General features: G+C 36.7%; 1 protein-coding gene across 6 annotated transcripts; it reads right to left on the minus strand.

Moving 5' to 3' along the window:
* Window positions 1-96: 96 nt before the first annotated feature.
* On the minus strand, window positions 97-27,777 carry IMPACT (impact RWD domain protein). 6 transcript variants are annotated; one of them, XR_010662878.1, is made up of 12 exons: window positions 27,651-27,777; window positions 26,426-26,554; window positions 25,255-25,307; window positions 23,949-24,011; window positions 16,853-16,938; window positions 13,550-13,672; window positions 11,365-11,462; window positions 8,628-8,701; window positions 5,295-5,385; window positions 3,671-3,805; window positions 2,185-2,646; window positions 97-2,064 (listed from the first exon to the last, which is right to left on the minus strand). XR_010662878.1 is itself a non-coding variant. In XM_065932429.1 (12 exons), exons 1-11 carry the CDS (start codon window positions 27,684-27,686, stop codon window positions 2,578-2,580), a joined length of 957 nt encoding a protein of 318 aa, XP_065788501.1. In that variant the 5' UTR covers window positions 27,687-27,777; the 3' UTR covers window positions 97-2,378; window positions 2,557-2,577. The 6 variants fall into 6 exon arrangements, 5 of the variants coding, with proteins under 5 accessions (XP_065788501.1, XP_065788502.1, XP_065788500.1 ...); XM_065932429.1 differs by having other exon boundaries at window positions 97-2,378; window positions 2,557-2,646; XM_065932430.1 differs by having other exon boundaries at window positions 97-2,646; window positions 11,365-11,417.

Consider the following 27,777-nt stretch of genomic DNA (forward strand, 5'->3'; position numbering starts at 1 on the left):
ATATAGTTTTATATTATACTAGTTTATATTATATATTATATAGGTATGTATATTTTGATATACCCAGAATATAGAATATGACGAAGCCATAAGAAATTAAGCCATAGAAGAATATTTATTGACATGGGAAAATGTTAACAATATACCTCTATATGAAATATGCAAGATACAAAACAGTATATACAGTTTAATACCATTTTTATGGAAAGAAAAATAGCCATATATACAAAATCATGCATAGGAAAAAAATAGAAGGATGTGCATACCAAATGTTAATAACGTTATCTCTAGACAGTGGAATTACAAGTGGCTATACAATTTTCACAATAAATTTTACCTGCCTTCCAAACAGTATCTGCTTCAAGCTATTCTTTCTTGGTTGTGATCAATTTGATATAATTTCTCTTCAAATAGGCTCTGTATCATGATCTATACCTCCAAATCATACTGCTGTTCCCATTTAAAAAGTAGATGCTACTTGCTCTTTCATACTGGTATATGGAGAATATTTTTAACTAACACAATATACTATAAAATATGCCACAGTATAGATCTGGCTATAGAAAATTATTATTTGGAGAATTTGAAAACCTTCTAACCGAGAGAAATTTTAAATAGACAAAAGGATACTATAACTAGTTAGGGGTCCATAATGAAGAGTGAAATAACTCAGGTTCCATAACTGGAGACTTTTGGATCTCTCCTTTTTACTAGCTGACTTTGGGCAAAGGATATTAGAGTTTTTTAGTCTGGTAAATGTGGTTAATAAAAGAAGCAAAAATAAGTTGTTGGTTTTTTTTTTTTAGTAAGGGAAGATGGGATCAGATTAAAAGGTTTTCTATAAAGACCTAAATAAATGTTAGATAAAACAGCTAGAAAGAAATTCAAATTTGGTGTTGCAGAAAAATTAACTCACATTTTTCTGTAGCACCAGTTCTTACTGTTTTTTATCTTCTTTGACAGGTTTTGACATGCCAAAACTGTGACATCATTTTAATGTTAATTAACAGCCATTAAGTTCTTCATTTTAACAGCTAATACATAAAACATACTTTTTCATGGAATTTGAGGTAAATCTTTTAAATAAATATGGGTTACAACAATTAAACACACTGACAACAAATGTAATTTAGATTTTACCTCTCAGAATCCATTCTAGGGTAAAGCAGTTTACTAAATTCTAATTAAAAATACCAAGTCAAGATGTTGGATCTCCTAAAACATTAGAGAACAGGAAAAAAAAAAACGTGTCCACTTTTCTTTGAGGTTTTCCATGCTCCAGCACCATTCCAAACTGCTTCCTTATTTCTGTTCCCTCTCTTTGGAAGAGAATTTCAGGCAAATCTGTCACTAATTAATAATTTTTAATAGTTGCTTATAACTATTATCTGAAAGGGAACAGTTAATGACTTCTAATTCCTCACAGATAAATTTATTTTCTAAATGCCTTGTGGTAAATTGTACAACTTGCAAATAAAAAAAGCAACTTTTATAAAAAAACTGATGAAAGGAAGATTTTATAAGAATGGGGGGGGGGGGGGGAAAGAGGGATTTTCTCTGTTTTTCCCATCAAAGATTCGTTCCTTCTCTCCACAAATCATGGAGCTGAGAAAGATAGCTGGAGCAGGAACAGGAAAAGTGCACCACATCTACAGAACTACACAACACCTGTCACTCTGCACCAGTGGGGTTCTGCCACCTCTATGCCATTCCATAAATGTCCCAATAACCTAGCACAGCTGAGGCACAGTTCTAATTCCTCAGTGAAGATCACAAGAAAACCTCTTCCAGGCTGTTAGAAGAAACCAGACTATTACACCGATACATTTCAGCGGTGGGAGGAGACTACTGGCTCACCATATTGATTGCTTAACAGTACAAGAATTAAACAAAAAAGGAGAGACTAGAAAATCACTTTGAAAATTCACAAACACCAACGTGCAACAGAAAATTGAGGCATGACACTTCAGCTAACAAATCTGTTAGATGAATTATCACTTCAGCACATTAACTGCAGGTGTATACTCCTGGATTTTCACTTAATCCATTACTCCATGATGAACACTATAAAATGAAAGATGACAGATTTATGAACTAAAATCACAAGAAGAAACTCTTGAAGATCAATCTTCAATGAGGCCCTACTCCAATAAACCATAAAGAGCAGTAAAAGGTAATACTCACTTAACAAAATGAGAATCCCAATGCCGAGAAATCAGGTACTTATATTCCTCTAGAGACACTTCTTCCCCACCTAACAAAGGCACTTGACATGTAATGATATGCACAGTTAACTCAGGTACTGCCCTGGGCAACTGTTACCTTTCTAAAATTAGATGCAGTGGTGATTAACTTCAAATTAATCCTTCTGAATCAGCCTGAAACACACATGAAAATATCACAAGTTCTCTATTTTGGCAGATGATATAACCAAAGAACAAAAGATATGCTGGTGTTCACAATGAATTGGCTGACTTGAACAGTCCAGGATTCTCTCTCTGCACAATATATTCCTGGATGACTGTGGAATTTGTATATAATTATAGGCAAATTAACCTTTCATATTAATTTCAGATGTTAATGTTCACTCCTCTTCTTGTCTTTCCTTACTTTTTTGTTCTTTCCCAAAGCCTTAGATGATTCCTCCTGAAAAAGACATAAATTAATGTAGTATCTTCCTACACTTAGGAATCTTAAATATTCATACAGAATATGCAGAATAGTGAAAGTGTAATTACTTCCATTTGTATCATCTTTCCGTTTTACAGGGCTCTTTCACTTACCACAGTCTATTTTAATATTTCCAAAACAATCAAGGATAATCAAAGAAAACATTTATCTCAGTTATCTAACATTTATATTTGAGTAATTTCAATATTATTTATAAGTTTATTTTTTATTGGGCTTCCCTGGTGGCTCAGACAGTAAAGAATTTGCCTGCAGTGCAGGAGACCCTAGGTCAGGAAGACCACCTAGAGAGGGAATGGCTACCCACTCCAGTATTCTTGCCAGTATCCTTGCCTAAAGAATTTTATTATTTTCCGTGAATGTATATATTTTGGCCATGCTGCACAGCTTGAGGGACTGAACCCATGTCCCTGCAGTGGAAGCCTACAGTCCTAACCACAGGGCCCCTAGGGAATTCCCCTTAATGTTTTTTAATCTATTGTTCATTTTCCAAAGTAAGGCAGCAAAATTTAAATGAATTAGATATGAATGTATCTGAAATATGAGACAAAAACCTCAAAGTATAAAAGAAGAAGGCATCTAAAGGCATACCAGGGAAAAGGGGATATACTTTGACACTAACAGAGAATATTAGAATTTTATGGATGTTTAAAGACCATCCAGTTCACTGCAGCATTAGCTACAACTTCTACGGGCCTCAATTTTATGGAGTGGAAACTGATTGGTCTTTTAAGGTTTTTATAAAACCCCATGAATCTACGAAATTAAGGTCTGAAGAGATGAACCAACCTGTTCAAGATCACACAACTAATCAATCACATTGTTCTCACGAAAACCTAAGCCTCTAGTTTCCTAGTTCAAAGGTTCTTCCAATACATGTCACTCATTCTAATTCACTCTTAATTTTCTTTTTCAATTTTTTCGTTCAGTTTCACAGGCAGTAGTGAGAAACTCTCTAGATGTAATATCAGTAACCACTTACCGGTGAACTTGTGTAGTTCTTCTCCACTAGAATGTTTCTAGCACAGTTGTTGATATGTTTGAAGCGATCTGGTCCTAGCAGAATTCCTCCATACCAGCGTGATACCACCACCATGACATTTCTCACATTCAAAATCTGTTATTTTCAGAAGCACAATTATGTATAGATATGGACAAGTACAAATGTGAGTTTTAAAGAAAAATGAAAAAAATATATATGTATATATATGAAATTGCACATAAAATTTCCCCCTGACTTTAGTGGCATTACCATGAATGAGCAGAGTGAGTAACTGAGGGGACAACTGAGGGGACAAATGTTAGAATGAGAAGGGAATTTGGAAAACAAACTCTGTGGTCCACGGTGTCCTCAAATTCTAAACCTGGGGGCCACCAGTCAGAGTGAAGGGGAGGTCATGCAGTAGGTTCCAGTTCTTGGTAACTTCAACCAGAACAGCTGAGCTTAGGCAGTTTTCTACTCCTACGTCAAACAGCGACACAAAACCTGCTTCTGAACAAACTGCCAGACAGAACTGAGGCTGTATGAGTAATCGTTGGTGCCTACTAGTAAGGGCTCCCTCAGTTTGACATTTGTCATATGTTGCCCTTAGCATGAAGCCCACCAGTCTACAGGCCTGAACCCCCAAAGTTCCTATCGAGGGAAGGGCCTGGTTAGAAAACAAACCTCTACGTACAGTGGCAGAAGAAACTATAGCAGCCACCTTAGGGGGAAAAAACCAATCCATTCTTAAAATTAATGAACAATCAATGATCACTAGACAGATGAAGAAAATTCAGCAGCATGAAAAGAAAGGACAAGATAAACAAACCAAAATGGACAAGGAGAAATTTAAGGAAGAAAACATCTGAAAAAAGAAACTCTAATTAGTATACTCAGAAAAATTTTAGAAGACACTGCATTCATAAAAGCAGAACAGCAAGCACACTATGAAAAGGGAAAAAAAGAGAACAAGAAAGAACTCCTGAAAATTAAATATGGTTGCTAAAAAAAAAAATTTATTCAACAGAAATTTTGGAAGACAGTTAAGAAAATGTCTCAGAACATAAAGCAATGAAATGGACAACTTAACAAAAAAAGAAACATTCTGGAGCTATCCAGAAGTCCAATATCCAACCAGCATGAGTTTTACAAAGACAGAACAAAGAAAACAGAGGAGAGGAAACTGTCATGAAGAAAAAAGGATAAGTTTTTCCAGAGCTGAAGATAATCTTCTATTGTCTATCACTGGAAGAGCTTGAAAGCATAGCTGCTGCTGCTGCTACTGCTAAGCCGCTTCAGTCGTGTCCGACCCTGTGCGACCCCAGACGGCAGCCCACCAGGCTCCTCTGTCCCTGGGATTCTCCAGGCAAGAATACTGGAGTGGGTTGCCATTTCCTTCTCCAATTGAAAGCACAGCACAAGTTATTAACCTTTTGCTTTCTGCCCCATATCCAGTGGTTAAAATTATCTCTCAATCAATGTTTAAAAATTATCTACTAATAAAACCAAATATGGCTCATTACATATCATATAACTGTTTGACTTATTCCTAAATGGAGCTCTGTTTGGTTGAGAAATTTTATGGCTCACAGAACAGGACTGGCAGGGTTTAACTCACACTTACCTCCATGAGATGGAGAAGGCGCCCACCAGCTGCTGTTTCCCCGTCATCCTCACAGTCCTGTAAGAAGGTCTGCTTATCCTCACAGTATATTCTAGAAACCCATATAACAGTGTTATACTTTGAAACCTTGAAATACTGTAATAAAAGTTATACCCCTTCATACTTGTTGCCATCAATTTACTTCCAAAATTAGCATATTTATTTTAAAAAATCTTTCTTGATATATATTGGTTATATTTTCACTGATGATTTACTATCCAATATGCTTCCTTTTTTATATTCTGGAAAGCTAAAATCAAGAGTACTTCCTTTGAATCAGAAATGCTACAATTTCAGAAGGTGAGCTACACATCTGACACTCTGCTTCATTTAATCTTGAAGCTGAGATTAGAGAGAGTAGTCACTAAAAAATGTTTACTGAATCAGCTATCTGAATATTACACGTAAGAGGCACTAACAAACGGTATAAAGGAAACAGGTGGTATACTGTCATCAAAGAGCCTAAGCTCTAGAGAAGGAGACAAAAAGTACATTAAAAAAGATGGAGATGAAAAAAATCAACCTAAGTCAATATTTTATACTTTTCTAACGTCTTATTCTAGCCACAAAGCATTTATCTTCCCCACTATAAGAATTATAAGATTTATTTTTCTCCATAATTTCCCCCTGGATAGTTATCAGTATCAGAAATAAATCACAGAGTTTTTACCCATTTAAATTATCTAGAAAGTTAGCATCTAGAATAATAAATAGGGCTACACTGTAGTTGAATAAGCTTGGCAAGTAAGAGGTATAAAAAAGAAAACAGTGCCAGTTAAGATATGCCATCTAGTGGATTTTTTAGGCCCCTTTACAAATGGTAATATTCTATTTAGGACTAAGTAAATATAGCAAAGATTATCTTTCCAGCTATTGTGATAAAAAGCCAAATATTACCTTATCTATAAACCTAAGTCAACTTTATTAGTTTTATTATACCAATCATATTCATTCATTCATTCATCCATCCATCTTTCCATCTACCAATCCATCTATTCATTCATTCACTCAGTAAATATTTACTGCCCAGTTCGATCCCTGGGTTGGGAAGATCCCCTGGAGGAGGAAATGGCAACCCACTCCAGGGTTCTTGCCTGGAGAATTCCATGGACAGAGGAGCCTGGCAGGCTATAGTCCATGGGGTCAAAGTGTCGGTTAAGACTGAAACCACTGAGCACGTGCGCACGCACGCACGCACACACACACGTTCTTTCCTGGAGAATTCCACGGACACGCGCGCGCACACACACACACACACACACACACACACACACACACTCTCTCTGAACCAAGCTCACCATTATTTAGAGTTGCCTCATTTCAAGAACAGAAAATTAGTACTATTAAACAAAATTTTATGTGGCAAATTTAAGGTAAAAAGGAGACAGGGATTGACTTTAAGGAACAAAAGAAGAAATTTAACTATAAAAATCAGTACTGTTAGGTTTTTGCTTTTTTAAAAAAGAAGTACCATGGACATTTTCACTAACCCTTTCCTCACATGCCAGGAAGACAATGATGCAGCATCCGATACCTGTGTGGACCAATGGCCTGAAGAGTACCCCATAACTCCAAAGCAGGAACACAGCCCCAGAACCAGGAAGTAACCTTAAAAGGACCCTAAGCATTCAAAACACACAACACAAAGTCCATGGACCACATACAAGTTATTTCTTTAACTCCCAGTGGAGTCCTTTAAGCCTCCACTTTGTGCCTTTTTAGTTTTCTCCGACACACAATTCTGACAAGCTAAGCTCCTTCGTTCCCAAATATCAATTATATAAGGGGGGATTTGGAGGGGCTGCTATATGCAGTCAGCTGACATCTGTGAGAAGTGATAACTGATCACCATCAATATGCAAAAATACTCAAGTACTTAAACCTGGGGCTTGAAATACAGTATCTGGCACATTATTTAACTTTTAGATAACTTAAAATCAATATCATGTCCAGTGACTGTTGAAGGGGCAGCCACACAGCCATGTATTAATAGGAATAACAGAGATAAATAACACTAAATTCTCGAGTTCAGCTCTACCACTTGACAACGATGTGATCTTGAAAAAGTTAACCTTTTTACAGTGGCACAGTCACTTAAATAATTAGAATTAACTCATGTAAAGTACATGGCACAGAGTAGGCACTCAATAAAGATGCAAACTAAATGAATGGTACCTATTAACACTTTCACAGCACGTTCTAACCACCGAGAACAAGTCTAATCTCTCCTTTTTATATTGATGACCCTAACTCACTAAAACCCCAAAATTTTACACCCTGACACTCTAATAAGTAGGGAAGTATGTAACAAGTAGGTTTTTGGAAGATTTGGCATTTAATGGGATGTAACTTAGTAATATTAAAAACTCACCAATCAAAAGTAATCATTCCTTTTGAGTTTTCTGAATTTTAGATAGCCTAGATTTTACAGATAGTGTCAATCACATTTTAAGTTTACACCGAATTCCTATGTCTATACTCTGATCTATTTGAGTCCTAAACTATGTTGTTAAGTCTGTATAAATTTGAATATTTAAAAAAAATACACCCTTCATCTCTTTACAACAAATTTTGCAGAGATTTGCATAAAGCCTTCATACTCAAAGACGTGTAGTGAAAGAAGCACTCTAAATTCACTGCTAACGGGAGCATAAATTGGTTTAAAAAAAACTTCAGAAAAATTTTGGCAATATGGATTAAGAATTTAAAAAATGTTCACATTTTTTTATAATTCTACTTCTAGGAATCTATTCATTTTTTCCTTTTTAACTATACTTCTGCTTCATTTCAAAAAAGAATATCAAATAACCAGAACCTATCCTGAGGAAATAATCTAAAAAGTATACAAAGATGTTCACGGGACTATTCTTTATAATAGTTTTAAAAAATGAAAAACTAAAACAAAAAGGAAATGGTTAAATAAATTGTGGTATGGAGTCTCAGACAAATATTATAAAGCCATTAAAATAATGTTTATAAAGCAATTATAACAACATGGAAAAATGCTTTTGTTATATTAAGGAAAAACCTGGATACTAGAATGAAGCATTAAAAAATAAACTTTGCATAGAAAAGACAGAAAACATTTCACAATATCAGTTACACTGAATGGCAGAGAGTGAACTTTTCCTTTTTTTTCTGCCGTATCCAAATATTTTACACATGATTATTACTTTTACAATGGAAAAAAAAACACAAAATTGTTCGTTTGTTTTAAATCATGTATCTGTTTCCCCCATCTTTTTTTTTTTTTTTAACAAATTGCACATTCCTAAAGTTGTGATGGTCACTTACCGGTATGCATAGATGTTGTGGGTGGCACTAGCAATTTTCTTATTCTCATACAATTTGGCAAGAACCATTTTCACCTTAAAAGCAGAAACAATATAAATAAAGTGATATATATATTTTTTATTTGCTCTGTAAATGCTAAAAAAAGTCTTAAAGCATATTGATATACATACTGCTGAACTGAAATTAACAAACAGTTATTTAAAGAATCAACTACATTTTGAAAAAGCCATTTCCAAAGTTTTCTCCTCATTTTAGGGGCAAAAACCGAATTACTCTAATTGGTACAAAAAAAACAGTCCTAGAATTTTTGAGTACCAGTTTTCAACAAATATCTGAGCAGTAACCATGTTCAAGATACTTGCACATAAGAAATCTTCCCCATACTGTAGAGAAAGTTAAATGAGAATATGAGAATTTCTAGAAATGGCTCTGAAAATTTACCAGCGTGAGAGGTGCAGAGTAATGGTATGTTTCAAAACTTATGGAATCCAAAACTCTCCCTGGAAGAAATAAGGTTCAGAGAGGAGGTAACAAGAGCCAGAACTTGAAGGATAAGTGACAATTCTGCATCAAAATGGAAGAGTAAGGTGGGGCAAGAAGAAGTCATTCCTTCAGAGGAAACAGCATGTACAAATGGACCAGATTTAGTAGGAAGAAATAAACAATGCTTAAGTTTAACTGGGGGCTTCCCTGATAGCTCAGTTGGTAAAGAATTCGCCTGTAATGCAGGAGACCCTGGTTCGATTCCTGGGTTGGGAAGATCCGCTGGAGAAGGGATAGGCTACCCACTCCAGTGTTCCTGGGCGTCCCTTGTGGCTCAGCTGGCAAAGAATCTGCGTGCGATGGAGGAGATCTGGATTTGATCCCTGGATTGGAAAGATCCTCTGGAGAAGGGAAAGGCTACCCACTCCAGTATTCTGGAGAATTCCATGGACTGTAGAGCCCATGGGGTCACAAAGAGGCGGACATGACTGAGCAACTTTCACTCTGGGCTTCCCTAATAGTTCAGCAGGCAAAGAATCCGCCTGCAATGCAGGAGACCCCAGTTTGATTCCTGGGTCGGGAAGATCTCCTGGAGAAAGGATAGGCTACCCACTCTAGTATCCTTGAGGTTCCCTGTAGCTCAGCTGGTAAAGAATCTGCCTGCAATGCAGGAGACCTGGGTTCAATTCCTGGGTCAGGAAGATCCCCTGAAGAAGGGAAAGGCTACCCACTGCAGTATTTTGGCCTGGAGAAATCCATGGACTGTATAGTCCATGGGGTCACAAAAAGTCAGACATGACCAAGTGACTCTCACTTAGTTGAACTGGAACTTCAGATAAACCACAATTTTTTTATTTTAAGTATGACCTATGCAATAATGTTTATCTGAAATTCCAATTTAGGTAGGTATCTTGGCAACCTTAGCAGGGACATAAAAGAGAAAGGTTCAGAAAGAGACCAACAGTTTTATGTAGCTCTGCCTTAAGAGTATGAATGCAATGACAGAGGTATCAGGATGATTAAGCAGGGTCTTATCACAGTGACTTGTATAACGTGTTTGAATTTCTCCTTGTAGCCAAAGGAAATCAGCAAAGATTACTGAGTATGTGGGAGAAGAGTGACACGTGGTCAGTTCTTCCAGAAAAGTAGTTGGCAAGGGGCACAGATGAAACGAGGTAGGGAAGACTGAGTTAGAGATGGGGAGGCCAACTTGGATCAGAAATGATGCAATCTTGTGTTTCTCAGACTCAGATTCCTGATTAGTAAAATAAGTAGACACTGGCCTCTAAGATTTATTTCAGCTCTCACAAATTATAATCCTATAAGTCTAAGTGACTATAATCAGAAATGGAAAAGGAATCCAGGATGAAGAGATTCAGAATAGAATGTCTAAGGACTGTAGCAACATGATTATAAGTAATGGCCAAGGGCAAAACAGGCTTTCTGAGAGAAAAGCCCAGAAGCTTACACCAGAAGCTCTTATCCTGACCACAAATCAATGAAGAAAAAAACTTCCTCTTCCAGAGTCTAAAAGAGAATGAAAAGGCAATGTGGTGCAAAAAATTATATTCCTATATATAGGGCTTTAAAAGAACTTTGACAGACCAAAGGGAAGAAGACCAATGCTTACTCTAAAATTTTTCTAGTTAATTTAACTTCATAGGTGTACTGAAATTGTCTCTTACATTCATAGTTTAGGGTAGATTACAGCAGCAAGGAAAAAGAAAACAATTCTGCTGAAGATACTAAGAAAGACAAAGACCTCTGAATACCATTTCTGACGGAGAAGTTTCCCAAATGATATCCTTTGGTGGTTATCAGGTCACCTAAAATCAGAAAGCTGAAAGGAAAAGGAATTCAGGTTGGAAAGACTGGGCTCAACCAGTCTGTCTACTATCCCCCTACCTGGGTAACAACAAATCAGGCTAGGTTTTACAGAACTCCCATGTGATAGGACCAATGATTTTTTAACAAGTAGGTAAGCATCATAATTTTCTATACTACCACAATGGGTTTTTCTTCTTTGAAAATCCATTAGTTAAGCCCTAATCAGAGTTTGCATATAATTTTGAAAGCAGTGATCAACAGAAATAAATATTCTATGATTCCCAATAATTTGGGGGTAGAAAAATCAGCAAATAATTTTTATCTTGAATGAAAATTAAAAGCAAAAACAAATATATTATTGCAAAACCATCTGCTTCAATTACGTTGGTAAAACACCATCAAAGTGAACTGGACACAGCAAATTTACCTGTTTGGGACAAACTACTGGAGCCAAGTGTGCCTGAAAAGTACTTCTTCGGTCTGTAATAGGAATGCCATGATCAATTGGAGGTAACTCTTCTATTTCTATAAACGTAAAGAATTAGGTTACTTTTTAAAATTCTTACATACAAATACTGAAAAACTGGCAAATGGTATAGTGGAGGGAGTTAGGAAAGAGATGTAAATTACATGGCCAATCAACTCAAATAACCAATACTGGTTGTCTATTAAATTACAATTTTAAGTAAAATGTTCCCCCAATAATATCCTACATTAAGATAAAACTACTTGACTCATAAATGCTTTTCACCTGCTAAATGGTCACCCAGTGAAAACGGCAGGTTGGCACGCAAATCCTGGACTGTTTCAGTAGTATAAGTTGGCATAATATCTAACTTTTAAGAGTATAAAGGAGTCCTGAGACCAAAAAGATCAGCTAATACGGAGTATTTATTCATTTTACTGTTGATGGACTTCTGGGTTGGGAAACCTATGACTTTACTTTGTATAGCTGTAATATAATGTCTTCTGCTAATAAAACCGTTCCTACTTCATAGGATTGAATTAAATAAATCAATAGTACACCATATTGGTATTCCATTGAGTACTTGATTTCCAGTTATTCTGCCCTTTAAACAAGCTCAGGAACAATTAATTTTTTTCCATTTCTACAAGTCAGTTTACCTTACAAGTGATGAAATACTTCAACTAATTGATATAAAAATATTTCTGGAGCACTTTAAATAACTTGCCTCAAATCACTGCTCTGGTTTACAGCAGGACTAGGATAAGAAGCCAGGTTATTGAGGATGTTTTACCTTCCCCCCAGGTGTGTTCTCTTTTTGAAAAGACTGTGACCACTGTACTGGTACACTACTAAGGTCAATACGAACTGGATGTGATTTATTATGACTCTGATTTTCACTCTTGTTAAGAATGAACCTTCATTCTCTAAAGAAATCCTATGCCAAATCCACAAATATGTAAACGAATAAAAATGGGAGCTACTCAGAGTGAAGCAGGGGCAGGTATCCTGGGTCTTCTCCCCCATTCATTCACTTCTTTGTCCTTTCTCTTCCACTAACTTTGAGACAATATTCGAGAACTTTAAATTTTCATTCACTGTTTAAGAGGTACTATATCATAGCAGAGGAAACTCCCCATCTTCAAAGAAAATGAACATTCTCTCTGGTCTATCATGTTTTTCTAAGACACTTGAGGAACTGACGATATCATTCAACATTTTAAAATACTAAAATGGAACATACTTTCTGATAGAAACACAGAGCTAATTTATCACAGCAACCTATTCATAAGTTGAACACTACTCGATTATTGAAAAAATTTGTTTGAGCAAAAACTAAAATCTTAAAAGCATTTCACTAGCTTTAATTCAGTGGTTGCACCTCCAATTACTGTATTTATATTTGTTAGCACAGACTAAAATTTAACTCTGAGCCATCAGTAGATCTAAGATTTTAAAATAAAAATATATAAAAAGTAATAAAAATAAAAATATAAAAACAGGATATGAATTGAAAACATTAACACAGCTTTCTTAGTTTCAATTTCTCCCACCATTAATTCAAAACTCTAACAGCAAAAAAAAGAAAAAAAGAAAAACTAAATTTCTATTTTTGTCCTCACTATTCTAATAGACTTAGAAAACACCAAAATGACCAAGAGGCAGGAAAAATATAACCCAGTTCTCTGTAAATTAATAAGAATTCCTTAAAATGTGACAGTTTACTACATTTCTATACCATTCCAAAAACAAATCCTAGTGCTACCACCCCGTGCTATGCTGCGTCACTCAGCTGTGTCTGACTCTTTGTGAGTCCACGGACTGTAAGTACGCCAGGCTCCTCTGTACATGGGAATTTTCTAGGCAAGAGTACAAGGGTGCATTGCCATGCCCTCCTCCAGGCGATCTTCCCAACCCAGGGACTGAATCCAGGTCTCCTGCATTGCAGGCGGACTCTTTACCGCCTGGGCCACCAGAGAAGCCCAAGGATACTGGAGTGGATAGCCTATCCTTTCTCCAGGGTATCTTCCCAACCCAGGAATTGAACTGAGGTCTCCTGCATTGCAGGTGGATTCTTTACCAGTTGAGCTACCAGGGAAGCCACATCACTACTGTCCTCAAAATAAACTAGTAACATTCACTATACCTGTTCGATTTTCACTGACATCAAAATCCAAAGTTTTAACTTGATTTTCTGGTTGACATGCTAAAACAAGATCATCTTCACATTCAACATATTCCTCTTCAGTTTTCTTCTTTACGTCTGGGTCTATGTGGATATGAGACATTATGAGTGATCATAAGACAGTAAGAAATGACACTTAAAAAACTTTTCAGCCTCGATCTCTAAACATCAGTCTTCAGCAGAAGGAACCAGTGTTCCTGCAAGTGGCTGGCTGTCTCCAGGGTTGGGACAAGGAAAATGTAAGATGAGCTGCGACATCTTGTGATTGCAGAGAGTAAAGGAATGTTCAGAAAAAGATGGGAGCTTATTAAAAGACCACAGGAGCCCACCTGCGAGCACTCTGAAAGGCCAAACCTGGAACAATTTGAGCGACAAAATAAAGACACTATGGAATTTTAGCTCACTAAATAAAATGAATTCATTCTCATGTAAATAATCAAATAAATGTGGAGAAAAGATATCTTGTTTCCACAATATAATTCAAATTAACCATAGCAAGAAGGAAAGAAAGAAGTAAGAATCACCATATTGTTACACCACCATATTGTTTATAAATATTGTTGGTAAGATACACTAATAGATACTAAAATCAGGGGGAGGGCGGATGAAAATTTGAAGAAGGATAGGGTATTAGCACAGCCTCAGAGTATCTCCCCCAAGAGACATATCAACGGTGATAATTTTATATGACAACCTAGATAGACCATGGTACACAGATACTTGGTCAAACACTACTCCACATATTTCTGCAAAGGTATTTCTTAGATGGAATTCACATTCCAATCAGTTGACTTTGCGTAAAGCAGATTGCCCTCCACAATGCAAGTGAGGCTCATCCAGTTAAAGACTTTTTTTTTTTTCAGGTAAGGTCTTAAAAGAAAAAGGACTGACCTCGCCAGACAAGGAGGGAATTCCTTCCCATCCTTGCGTCTCAGTGTCATTTCTTCTCTTGGCCTCCAGGCTGTCAGCCTACCTTGCAGATTTTGGACTTCGAAGCCTCCATAATTTTGTGAGCCAATTCCTTGAAATCAATCAATCAACCTCTCCCTCTGTCCCCAACTTTTCCTTCCCCCACCTCTCTCTATAAATGTTGAGTTGGCCGAAAAGTTCATTCAGGTTTTTCTATCCCATCTTATGGAAACCCAAAACAACCTTTTTGACCAACCCAATACACAGACACATACACACACACACACATACACACATACATACATACATACATAAGACACACACATTTTATTGGTCTGTTTCTCTGGAGAACTTGATTAATATAGTAACTTTATAGTGGAGTCATTTTGCAAGTACCCCCTTAACTAAGGGATCAAGGTAAATATCACCAATAATAAAGCATATTGATATCATTAGCTCCTTGATATAGTACATACACTATGAAGGACACAATATCATTTCTGTCATATTTTTGCCAAAATGCCTAGTCTTACTCCAATCATGAGAAAACAATGGACAAACTCAAGGTCATGAAAGGTCATAAAAGTCAAAGAAAGAATGGGGAACTATTTATAGACTAAAGGGGAGTAAGGAGAAAAAATGCAACAAAGAATCCTGGACCAGATCCCAGAACAGCAGAAAGAACACTAGTGAAAATATTATTATTATATTTACATATGTTTGCTTTCTGTTCTTGATAATTATACTATGGTTATGTAAGATGTTACTCAGGGAAGCAGAGTGAGGGATACAGTAGTTATTTCTATTTTTGCAAATTTTCTGTAAGTCTAAAATTAGTTCAGAATTTTTTAAAGTATAAATAGTTGTAAATACTTCAAGATTTAATACTTTTACAGTAGAAAAAATAAAATAATAAAGAATAAATACACACTGAAGATTAGTAGTAAAATAAAAATAAATTACTTGTCAAGTGGGTGCCCTGGAGAAGAAAATTCTCATGAGATGTCCTGAACACTTCCATTTTAATATGAAGTCTAGAAAATTTTTTATTAAAAAATTCCAAAGAAAATTTTTGAAAATTATAAATTATACAACCTAAATCAGTAACTCAAAAAACTGAAGTGTGGTGAAACTAAATTATAGATATAGGTGGGAAAGGGAAAACACCATATTAAAATCAAAAATTTAAAAACCTTCCTAAGAGGTGAGTGATCCCAAAGTTCTGGAGTATACATAACTGGTATACGTAACACTTCTGCAATTATCCCACACTCTAGAATGGTGGATTGGCAAAAATTGATTTTGAGACCACTCTTCTCAGATGCCCTGAAATGCCACAAAATCAGAACATGAATCAGAAAAAGTCAAGGAAAACACTTCAAAAAATACTGTCCCATGATCAGAATATCTTCAGACCATTTATCTCTGATTTTAATGGAAGCAGTAAAAATACTTCTATAGAAAAACTGTAAAATGCTCTGAAAAAATATGTATTTCTATCAACTTTAAATGTATACTGATTTTGGTAAAGGAATCCTCAATAACTGGTTTCCTGTAAATAACCTTCTAAAAATTAGTAAATAGACTATTGAATTGTTGTTCTTTAATCCTTCTTCTCCCCAAACTGAAAATAATTCTATCAGTGATAACAATAAACCTCTATTTGGAAATAAAATCATACTCAGTGATTTTCCTCTCTAAAAGGCTTTTGTAGTAACTGAAAGCAAAAACTAGCAAAGTAAACAGAAAACATAAGAAACTTCTATGTTGTTATATACTTATGATTCAACAAAAGAATAATAATAGAGCAAAATATTAATTTTCAAATGTTATGAAATTAGTGGTGATGGCTGCACAACTTTGGAATCTACTAAAAACCACTGAATATACATTTTAAAAGGTGAATGATCATAGTATGTGAATTCTATCTTGATTTAAAAATCAATTTTCAAAGTCACTTTTTATACCCTAAATATTGGTCAATGTGTTTTCCAAAGTTCTTTTTCTATAGACATTACACTCATTTGAAGCTAATGTCTAACTTATATCAATAATGCATGAAGAATGTTACATGGTTAATATTGCCATAGAAAGCAAAGGTTTTTGGGCAAACTTCTTTAACCATAAAATTCTATCTCCGTAAGAGCTTATAGTAATCTGAAACCAAAGAGGCTACACCTTATTGAAAAAAATAACCATACTTACATGAGTAAAGAACTTTTCAGAGAACATATTTTATCATGTAAAACCATAAAACAGCATATAGATCTTTATTAAAAGTTTCAATGAGAATACATACATGAAAATTTAGTTACTGTAAATTAAAAAAGCAATGATAATGTTTTTCAAACCTACCTGGTTCTGTCATCTGAGATTTTTGTATTAGGACATCTCTTATTTTCTCTACCCACAGGTAAAGAATACTTTCACCAATATTCTGGCTAAACAAAATTGAAGGGAAAAATTGTTATTAAAAAATTCCTTCTCAAATTCAAGACAATATAGACATGTTTATACTCTAAGAAATTAAATTATATCTAGCCATGTTTCTTTCTTTCTTTCTGTCTTGCGCGCAGCTTGTGGGATCTTAGTTCCCCAACCAAGGGCTCAACCCAGGTCCTTGTAGTGATAGCTCCAAATCTTAACCATTGGACCGCCAGGGAATTCCCTAGCCTTGGCTTTTAAAAAGAAACTTATAAAAACATGAGATTTACTAACATTTGTAGATGAATATTTAATACATCAATATTAAAAATCCCAAATGGCTCCCAAATTAACACTGCTTACTTAAAATAAGTAGAAGAGCTACAACCAAAGAGGGGAAAGAGAATTTCTGAACTTGAACGGAATTAAGATAGATATAAATGATTTTGTTTCTGTCAGTGAATATAATTGTAGTACTGATGCCCAGTCATTGCTTGCTTTCCTAAACTTTTTGAACAATTTCAAACCACTTATTTCGTATACTTATTTCAACAATTAAGAATACAAAGCATTTGAGAAACTCCCCAAGAAAGTCAATTTACAAGACTAAAAGACAAGCAATGCAAAGTTTTAGATTCTTATTTTGTTTTCAACATAATATTCTATTGCCCAAATTCATTTCGGTTTCAAAGAGCTGTCTGGCTGCATCAGATAATTAAATCCATCTCAAAGGCTCATTGAGAAAAAGAACAAGTCATAGTTCATTTCCACAGAGTTATGTTAAATGATGGCAACAGCAATAAAATAAAGGCCCAAGTGTCTATTTTTTAAGGAATGATACTAATTTTAGATGTGTTAATATGCGTGTTAAAGGAACTCACCAAACCACTTCATAACACCTTAGCCCTTCCTCTAACAGTTGCTCTTGAAACCATTATCTCTCTTTATCACCACTCATCGGCACCCAAAGGAAGCTTTCAAAACAAGCATACAGAAGAAAACAACACTGTTTTCAAATAACTCTGTACCCTCCAACACTCCCATCCCACCCATAACTCCTGAGTACTAAAACGACCCTCTGTGCTCTTTGGCAACCTGTCAAGAGAGGGCAAAAGTCAACTGGAAAAGTTTTAAAAATTAAGAATGTTGGTTGAGTTTCTTTTAAACAATTCCTACTCCCTTCCTCTCTCCTCCATAAAAGATTCAGAGGCACAGAGACAGAGAAAGGTAAAATGTATTGAATGTATAATATACTAAGCCCAAAGTACATGATATATTGATATAGCAACACATTAATGCTCATAATTTTCTAATAGAGTAGGCTTTATTTTCCCACTGTACAGATGAGAAAGCAGACCTGGAGAGATCAATTAACTTGTCTAAGACAGTCCTATAAGCAATAAGAAGTCCAGAGCGAGAATGTGAATGCAGACTTACTCCAGAGCTCAGGTGGCCCACATCACTTTGCTCTCCTAGCAAGCAGCTGTGCCCTTAGGCAAGTAAGACACTTGAACTGCCTCAGTTTCCCCACCTACAAAACAGATTTACAGCATCTTGTCTTACTTTACAAAAGCAGTCTCTTTTCAAGTGGAGCTGTCTTAATTCACTCAGCAGATCTGTAAGGGCCTCGCCTACACACCAAGCACTATGTGCAACCCTGAGGGTATAGCAGTGAATGAGACAACTGGGTCCCCCGTCCCAGTGCTTGCAATTATTGTTCTTAAAAATGTATGCTTTTATATGTAATTCTTTCCATCTCCTAACCCCATTCTACTGAATTCATCACATCATCATCATCACCAAAGGTAGTAGCACTAATATCTAGTTTTTATTAAAAGCCTACTATATACAAGATGTTGAAAATGCTTGGTTACTTCACTTAATCTTTACAGCCCCTTTTGAGACAGGAAAACAATCCCTCTGTGAATACATATTCACATTCAGATTTGTTATTTTTGTTAGGGGACTTTGGGGGGAAGGGGCGGTGGAAAATGCCTTGGAAGAATTTCTGCAGTTAATAACTAATTTTTCCAAATAATAAGGAAGACATTAAACCTTAACTCCAAATTTCCTCTCCTCTAGCCCATGGCTTCCTGAAGAACAGCACTCCATCTAACATCATTTACTGACTGCTTCCTTTATCCCTAGTATTTAACTAGATTTACTGACATCCAGTTTAAGGAAGTTGTGGTAGATGTGAAAGGTTTCCTGAAGAAAATGAAAATTCTTTCCCTTAGACCCCCAAATTCTATCACTGATGGTGGTTTGGATGGTGTCATTGTTCCTGCTGTTTTGTGTTTTCTCTCACGACAGTGGTTTGTAAATCCCACCCCCCCTTTTTTTAAAGTATAGTTGATTATTCATATCTTTTAACTACAAACTAGGATTTGGTGGTTTCCAAACTTTTGCCTTCACTGTAATAAAATCTCTCACAGAACCAAAAACAAATTAAAACAGACAAAATCTGGAATTTTTCCTCCTGTGCCCTTCTTTTCCCGCACCCCAGTGGTCCTGGAGGAAGTTTGCTGATTCCTAAAAATCGGTGCAAAATCTGAGAATACTCATTATATGGTGAGATGCTAAGCTTTTATGTATGAAATTGTTATGGTATAGTAGCTGAATATAAAAAGTCTAGAACAAATTTGTTTCAAATTGAATAAAAGATCAACTTGGATTAAAAACTGTTATTTTAGTAGAGACATAACTGTGATTAAATATACTTAAATAACTATAATCCAATGCAGAACGATCAAAACAAAGTCAAGTTACTTGTGACTCTCATTTTACCCACGGCTCTAATTTTCATACCTTTAATTCTCCAGTATTTATATTTGTTATTTAACGGTAAAGATATTCATTAAAATGTACTACAAAGTTGCACGACCTCAAACAAATCACTCGATTTGAGTTTCCATCATCTCATTTTCAAAATGACAAAACTAGATGAGATGACTCTTCTGACAAGAACAACAAAAATGAGAGCTGCTATTATACAGTGCTAAAATATATCACATGGGTTATGTCACTTAATCCTCACAATGATATTATTCTATTATCCTCATTTTACAGATGAGAAAGAGGTCACATTATTTCAAAAACTGACCCCAGAAGCCTACCCAAGACACCCTTAACATCAGCTTGATTAAACTTCAGACAGGCAGAGCTTCCTGACTCTAGGCCGTGACTTTGTTTTTAGAGCATTTTCTTTAGAGAACTTGTCATTATGAATTCTTCTTTAGCTCCTTTGGGATTATGGATATCTTTTTAGAAGCTATGGCAGCTTTAGAACCAAGGAGTGTCTTTCTCAAGGACCTGGGAGCCATTCTTCTGAAATGCAGTCAAGGAAGGAGCGCCCTGCTGCCCAGTCTCTGTTGGAAGGAGCATCTAACTACTGAAGAGCCACAACCTGCACACACAGATGGCCTGACCACGGAGAAGCACTCTATCACTGATGGTGGTTTGGGTGATGTCATTGTTCCTGCTGTTTTGTGTTTTCTCTCACGACAGTGGTTTGTAAATCCCACCCCCCCTTTTTTTACCTCAGGAAGAAACTTAATGGGCTGGATGCTCTCTGATCAACCTCCCCCCAGCATTCCCCAGTACTTTTCCACAGCTTATCCCAGCCCTCAAAAACCTTGCTGCCTTTTGTTTCAGCCAGCTGAGTTCAGACTGAGTTCTGCCTCTCTCCCTTGTTACAACAGTCTTGAAGAGAGTATTCCTCGCCTATTTAATTTGGTCTGGTGCACTTTCTGCTTTGACAAGCCTCATTCTCTAAGTTCCAAATCTAAGACTTCCTGTGATACATCAAACTGTGAAGAGCTGTGGGAAATTAATCATTTTCTTAGATTTAAAAGTAAATATTGTTGAAATGAACTATCATAAATTCAAATTTTTAAAATTTTTAATCTTTTTCACTTTTCTATTAATACCAAGTGGTATAAAGTTTGAAATATTTTTTAAACCTGTCATTTACCTTTTGTTTTATAAAAATCATTATTTTCATATATTCAAAATATCCATGTTTAAATTGCAAAATGTTTAAACAAAAAATAAGGTATGATAAGCAAATAACTCTACATCTACCCAATCACCGAATTCTAGTTTATGCTCTTAAGTATTCCTCTAACTGAGCATTCTTCTCCGCTGCATTCTTGTTGCCTCAATGAAGATCTCCCCTGTCTCCCTCTTAGTTATGGACTGCTACTCCGATGGAGTCCCTTCCCTCAGACTCTTCACTGCCTACCCTCCACACTGCCACACGGATCTGATTACATCACTCCCCTGCCTAAAATGCCTGGAGCCTACAAGATAATGTCCAAGCTCCTTACCCCAGCTTACAGGTTCTTTCCTCTTACACCTAGATCAATTCCTATCCCCAGTATATCAGACTACTTGCTGAACCCTGCAGTTCCTTCTATCTGAAAATCTCTCCCTTTCTGATTATCTGCCAAGCACCACACCTTCACAGTGGAACCCTCCTTGACAACCTCACCACATGCCCAGAGACCTCTAAAAGGAACAGCACTTGGTACAACCTCTCAGCAATTACGTCCCTATAGTGTATTGGTACACATCTGTCTTCATTCTTAAATTCCAAACTCCTAACAGAGTGCTAGCATGTAGAAAATACTTATAAAATGTTTACTGGACAAGGCTGTTAGCTTTCAGACTTCTTCCTTCCTTGCATAAAAGAAAACATAGTTCACCTTCTTATCTAGGCAAAAAAATATTTCAGCAGTCAAAATGATGCTAAATAAATATGAAAATCTTGATAATGTTACAATATTTAGAACATAATGAAACTATAAACATTAAGGACTATATTTATACATTTTAAATGTTTACTTTTCAATGACCAATAGCATTTCACTTGTTGCCCCCTGCAGGGATTTTATGGAAAAATATCATTAAAAGTTGTCACACACAACTTTAAGAACAGAATCTACATTTCTACCTAGACCACATGTGTGAAAAGAATACTATTGGACTGGGGTTATTTTCAAGTGCTTTCAATAAAACAAGATGGGATGAACCATATCCTATCTTCAGAACAAACTGCTTTATTTCTGATCCTTCCTAATTCTCTAATAGCTCAAGAGAACTAGCTAAGGAGAACAGCAAGTTGTGCCCTATATGACACTATCTCTTAAGAAAGGGGGCACTTTGGGGTAGAAAAAAGGCAGACGGGAAGCCATTTCAGAGTGCATGACACTGTGCAAAATAGAAGAAAAATCTCACTGATGAATATGACTTAACAGGATGGAAGGCAAGTGTGGGAAGATTTTCCAAGAAGAGGAAGTGTTCAACACCATCGAAAGTTAGAGAGGCCAAATAAGATAAGAACTGAAAAATGATCATAAGATGTACAATTACGACATCCTTGGTGAGCAAATCTGCAGTGTTATTTATCTTATCCTACTTTAGGGGGTACATTGGTAAATAGGCATAAATAAAAGATTACAGAAAGAAGTTTTTGTGGGGCACAAAAGTTGGAATGACCAGTAAGATCATGGACAGAAAACATTTCATTGAGAAAACATGTAATATCTATATTTTGAGGATGATGGAATCACGAAATGGGAGCATCTCCCATTGATATCTCCAGTTCTAGGTTACTTCTTGAGTCAAATGTAAACCTAGGGACTCAAGGAAGACCACACTACCTCTTGGTAGGAACCAACAGAATCAATTCCATGAAGACTTAGCATTTTTAAATTTAATATTCTGTGAGGAAAAGAAACCTGGCATAGACACAAAGTGGGTTTTCTCACTGTGCCAGATGGGGAAGCCACCTAGAACACGTAAGACAATCCTTATCGGTTCCTGGATTACAGTAAAACTGATATTTCAGAACATTATTTGTTGTACTAAATTAAATCGTATTAATCTCAATGCGATTCACCCAAATCACAGAAACATCTTCTCTGGACTATTGCAGAGCCTCCTAACTGATATTCCAAATGCAGTTGCTCCCTTCCAGTCAGTTCTCCACCCAGACACAGAACGGGGTTTTCAAAATGAAAATCTCACCACAGCATCATACCACTTCTCGGCTCTTCTTGGCTTCCCATGGGTCTCAGGACAAAGACAGGCACTCAACCTGGCCTACAGAACTCTCCATAACTTCCCCTGCTTACCTCACCAGGTTCCTTTCCCACGCTGCTCCCTTTTCCCCCAACACCCCCTCCTTATACCACCATTATTTTGTGTCTTCATATGCTCCAAACTCCTTGACACAGAGCCTCTGCACATGCTGTGGGCTTTCACTGGAATTCTTTCCATTTAAGTAACTCAGCTCCTAAGTCAAACAAGCCAACCCTCACCTACTAGGGCAGGTCTTATTTCAAACTCAGGTAGTACTACACATTAATATCCCTCTTTCATACAACTTATCACAGCTGCAGTTTAACATTCATTTTTACAGAGTTATGAGTAATATCTCCCCTACCAGCAAATTCTAAATGCTATGAAAACTGGGACCATTTCTGTTTTTACTAATTGTATATATCCAGGATCTAGTATAATACCTGCTATGAAGTATCTGCTGAATGAATGAGTGAAAAATACAGTATACTATCAATAGACTCTCAGTCCTATGGCCTAATACAAGAACATTATCATTAACAGTACAGGTAGTTTAAAGAATAATTATGCTTAGGATTCTGCTGTTACCAGTTTCATTCAACATAGCCTATGAAAATATCAAAATAAGAACAGTGTCTTTGAATTTACTTTCACAGCTAGCTAAGTGTTTTTATAGCTATTAGTTCTAAAGAATACTTTTGTTTTTGTTTCTAAATAGAATTTATATCAAATGTATATATAAAATTATATAACTAATCTTAAAAAAAAATTAAAAAAAATAAAATTATATAACTAATCTTTCAAGGATTCTTCAACTGGATTCTTTTTGTTAATGGAAAAGCAGCTTAACAAAAAGTTTACAAAAGGGCCTAACATATCACAGTTCCAACAAAGCCCATAACAGAGTCACTAATAGCATTGTTTTTAATCATCCATTACTTACATGTATATTTCCTCAAGGCTATTTGATAAATCTGCCCGTTCTTGCCCTTTAAGCCAAGGAGCACTAAGATTAAATAAAACAAAACAAAGATGATTATGCAAAGACTGTGTTTATATCACAAAGAAAAAACACTGATTAATCACACACTGATTTTAAGTTCTAAAATTTTTCTACTTTGATCAAAATATTATTTTATGTTGTATAAATCTGTACAGTTCCAAAAAGGTTTCATCTGCATTAACTCATTTAGTCCTCCCAGGAAACCATGATGACACCAACACCATCATTATTCAATTAAAATATACTTTAAAAGACGGGGGAGTGCATAAGATACCATAAAATTTGCCCAAGTTTACCTAAGTGGCAGAATATGTTTCAGAATCTAAATTTCCAGATTTACAGTATTTGCCACACAACCAGAGTTCCCAATTTTTTCTAACTGATGTCCCAAAAAACAACTCTAACAAATAAGTCAATTGCCACATGACTGTAAATCAACTTTTTCTGAAAAGAGCACTTGTGTTTGCAAGCTTTCTATAGTCATATCTTTCATTTTCAATGAATAAAAATGAAAAATTACAGAACCATGAGTGATAGCAAACTTTACTGCTGTGATTTTAAAACACTCATACAAAAGATAATTTAAAAAATAAAATACATAAAAAATGAAACAAAAGGATAATGCCACTGGTAGGTAAAAATGTTAATAACTGAGATTTAATGCAGTTCTATCTGAACAGATTTATACAGCTTAGCAGGTCAAGCAGGCAGGGTGATCAAAGGTTAATTGCAGTCTGCAGGTCATGACTCAGTAAGACTACACTCTGGCTACTGAGAAGATGGTTCCTCAACAACAAGGGCAAGGTAAGTACCACAAGCACCATGGGCAATGCCTGGAAGGAGGTTCTCTTATGCAGAGCCATGTCAAGGAACCGGGGAGGTCATGGGAAACAGGTTAGGAGTGACTCTACAGACCGAGGCTTCTAGATTACCAGGTTGTCTAACGCGGAAGATTTCCTTTCCCATCTCTAACAACATTCTGGAGCTATTTTAGCCCCTATGAATCCCATAATTCTGTAGCTATTTTATCCCCTATGAATCCCTTGATTCTTTTATACTAAGTGGCAAACGTCAGTGTGTTTTTACATAATTTAATTTTTAAATGTAAATACTCTACATGAAGTCCAACGTGTTTTTAATTTCTATATACATTTTGACAAGGTAGTCTATATAAACACAAGGTATAGTACAAACAATCTTTGCAAAGTACTTTTTATAAAAATATAAATGTAGAAATATAGCTTACTTCAGTTGATAAATAGGTGGAGCTGTACCTGGGTATTCATTTGGTAGCATCACCTACAAAGCAGTTTAAAAACAAACCTGCTTATACTTTATCGTGGTTCAAAAACAACAACATTCATAAAGCCAGTCACCAGACAGATTTCTAACTTGCCAAACTAAGACACAAAACCATTGTTTTATCAAATTTCAGAAGCGAATTCCCTCCTCACATTTATGCTTCCACCTTAAATATGTTGCTATAGTTAGTTGCTCAGTCATGTCCAACTCTTTGCAACCCCATGAACTGTAGCCCACCAGGTTCCTCTGTTCATGGAATTCTCTAGGCAAGAATACTGGAGTGGGTTGCCATTCCCTTCTCTAGGGTAAATATGTTGTTAAGATGATGCCAATTTTTTAAGGAGATTATTTGCAGAGAAAGTATAAAAGCAATTAAAATTAGAAAAAGTGGGGTCGACAAAGACAAAAGGGAAACTGAAATAGGGTCGTTATACCCCAACCCCAGATGACGAGGGTGGCATTATAACATGTTCCAGATAATTTTCTTAAGAAATTAAAAAAAAAAAATCCTACCAAATACTATTAAATAGCTAACACTTACTAGAAAACCATGCATGTTTCTTTTGAAATCAGTATTACTATAAAAATGAATAGTGATTAAAAACTCAATTTGGCATCTTTTATGTTGGAAGTACAGACAGTCAACAAAGAATAAGCATTAAACATAAAGCCGTAACTGATCGTTTCATGTATATATCCTAACCACAACTGACTCCCAATTAACAAAGAAATGAGTTATCTACTCTATGAACTATCTAAATTACTAATCTAGTCTTTCTTGTTAAATGTTAGCCATCTTCCCAGGTTTATACCCTCTTCTATTAAATGGAGAAGATAATGAAAGGAAGTGAAATTCGAGTCTGCCAAAGGTACATGAAGAACACTTAAATAACTGGCAGAGGAAAGACCGATATTATCAATGAAAGCATTACTGGAGAGTGACCTGAGATGTAACTACCCATATATTTGGATCATCAGTTGTTAACAAAAGTCAGCAACAAAATGACAAATCAGAACAAGTCACACAACAATAATTAGAGGAATACAACAGTAGTCAGTAATACAAAGTCAATACTGTAACTGGAAAACGGCTGTAGATGAAGAGGAAAAAATACCTGTAAGCAAAGTGTCCACTTGGGGTCATCTATATCGTCGCTAATTCGAATACAAAATATTTTGGCACAGTCATCAATGACACACCATTCCTCGCCATATATAGCAGCCATTGCTTCAATTTCCTCATTCTGAAAGAGGTTGATGAGGGGGAAAAGTCAAAAAATTTTTGACTACCCTAAAAAACCTGAGTCTTCCTTACTGCTTTATAAGGTATCTGCATTTAACATAACCATCTTGGGTGAAGGAGCCCTAAAGGAAGGACACCAAACAATTTCAGCAACAGGTCAAAATGTCCTACTCCCTGGGTACCAGACTCTATAGCAACGAAGGGCACCAACCTTGCTACTACATCCCTGTGCTTTGGACCACTACTGAGCCAAAATATATATGCACTCCTACATCATGCATGAGATTCACAAGTGAAAGGATGAACGTATCTTCTCTGCTCCACCTTCTCTTTTTAACAGGTAACCCCTCCCACCCTTCCCCCAACCCCTGGACCACTGCTACCTATTATATCTGCCCTTATATTACTACTGCCTCGCTCCTGCTTTGTTTTGTTTTGAATTTGGCCACAAGGCTGGGTGGTTGATGGGGTTTTTGGTAATCAAATCCTCGAAACGTTTCAGAAATTACTCTTTGGGTTTCGGGTGAAGAATAAAACCGGATCTAAAGGTAAAAATGGGGAGCAACGGATACTTCCAACTTTGTATGATCTCATTTTGTCCTTAGGGCCCATTAGGAAAAGCTTCAATAGCGCCCACGTGAGCCACGCGCTAGGGGTAAGCTCAAGCCCAAGAGCAGAAGATCTACGGGTCCTCAGGGGACTCCAGGGTCCGTGTTATTATTGCCCCTTTTGCAAACGCAGGAACTGGGATCTTAAGTGGCCAGTCCAAGGTCACCCGGCAGAGACAGGCCGGGGAGCAGAACCCTGGTTTCTGCCTCCCGCCCGGAGCTGCTGAGTCGCGTGCTGATGGTTGACAATGGCACCGTCCAAGGCAGGTCCAGCGCGCCGACGCCCGGGAGCCGCCGGCGCGAGAGATGAGCTGAGATCGAGCGCCCGGAAAATAGGACGCGGCTGAGAGAATGGCGCAGCCTCAGCCCCTGGCGGTGCGGGCGAAACCGGGGGTGGCCCCGGGCAGAAGCCCCCTCGGCCGAGGAGGCCTGGGGCGGCGAGACGAGGCCGAGACGAGCCTGGAGGTCGGCACCCCGCCGGGGCCTCACCTGCCTCTGGTCGCTGCCTGCATCCCCCTCAGCCATGTGGCCCCGGGAGCTGCCGGGCGGCCACCGCCTGCCCAGGTCCGGAGCGCGGGGGCGGGGCGCTGCGGCAGTGAGCAGAGCGCTGGCTGCA

The sequence above is a fragment of the Muntiacus reevesi genome, chromosome 4 (genome assembly GCF_963930625.1).
Source record: "Muntiacus reevesi chromosome 4, mMunRee1.1, whole genome shotgun sequence".
In the NCBI taxonomy this organism is placed as follows: Eukaryota; Metazoa; Chordata; class Mammalia; order Artiodactyla; family Cervidae; genus Muntiacus; species Muntiacus reevesi.

What these genes read in the sequence shown, in the direction of transcription:
- IMPACT (XM_065932429.1), bottom strand. Translation starts at nt 27,686, where the DNA reads ATGGCTGAGGGGGATGCAGGCAGCGACCAGAGGCAG. An exon ending in TGTCAGTGAAAATCGAACAG is followed by an intron (nt 11,463 to 13,549) that starts GTATAGTGAATG and finishes TTACGTTTATAG; the next exon opens with AAATAGAAGAGTTACCTCCA. An exon ending in AGAACTACACAAGTTCACCG is followed by an intron (nt 2,647 to 3,670) that starts GTAAGTGGTTAC and finishes TGTCTTTTTCAG; the next exon opens with GAGGAATCATCTAAGGCTTT.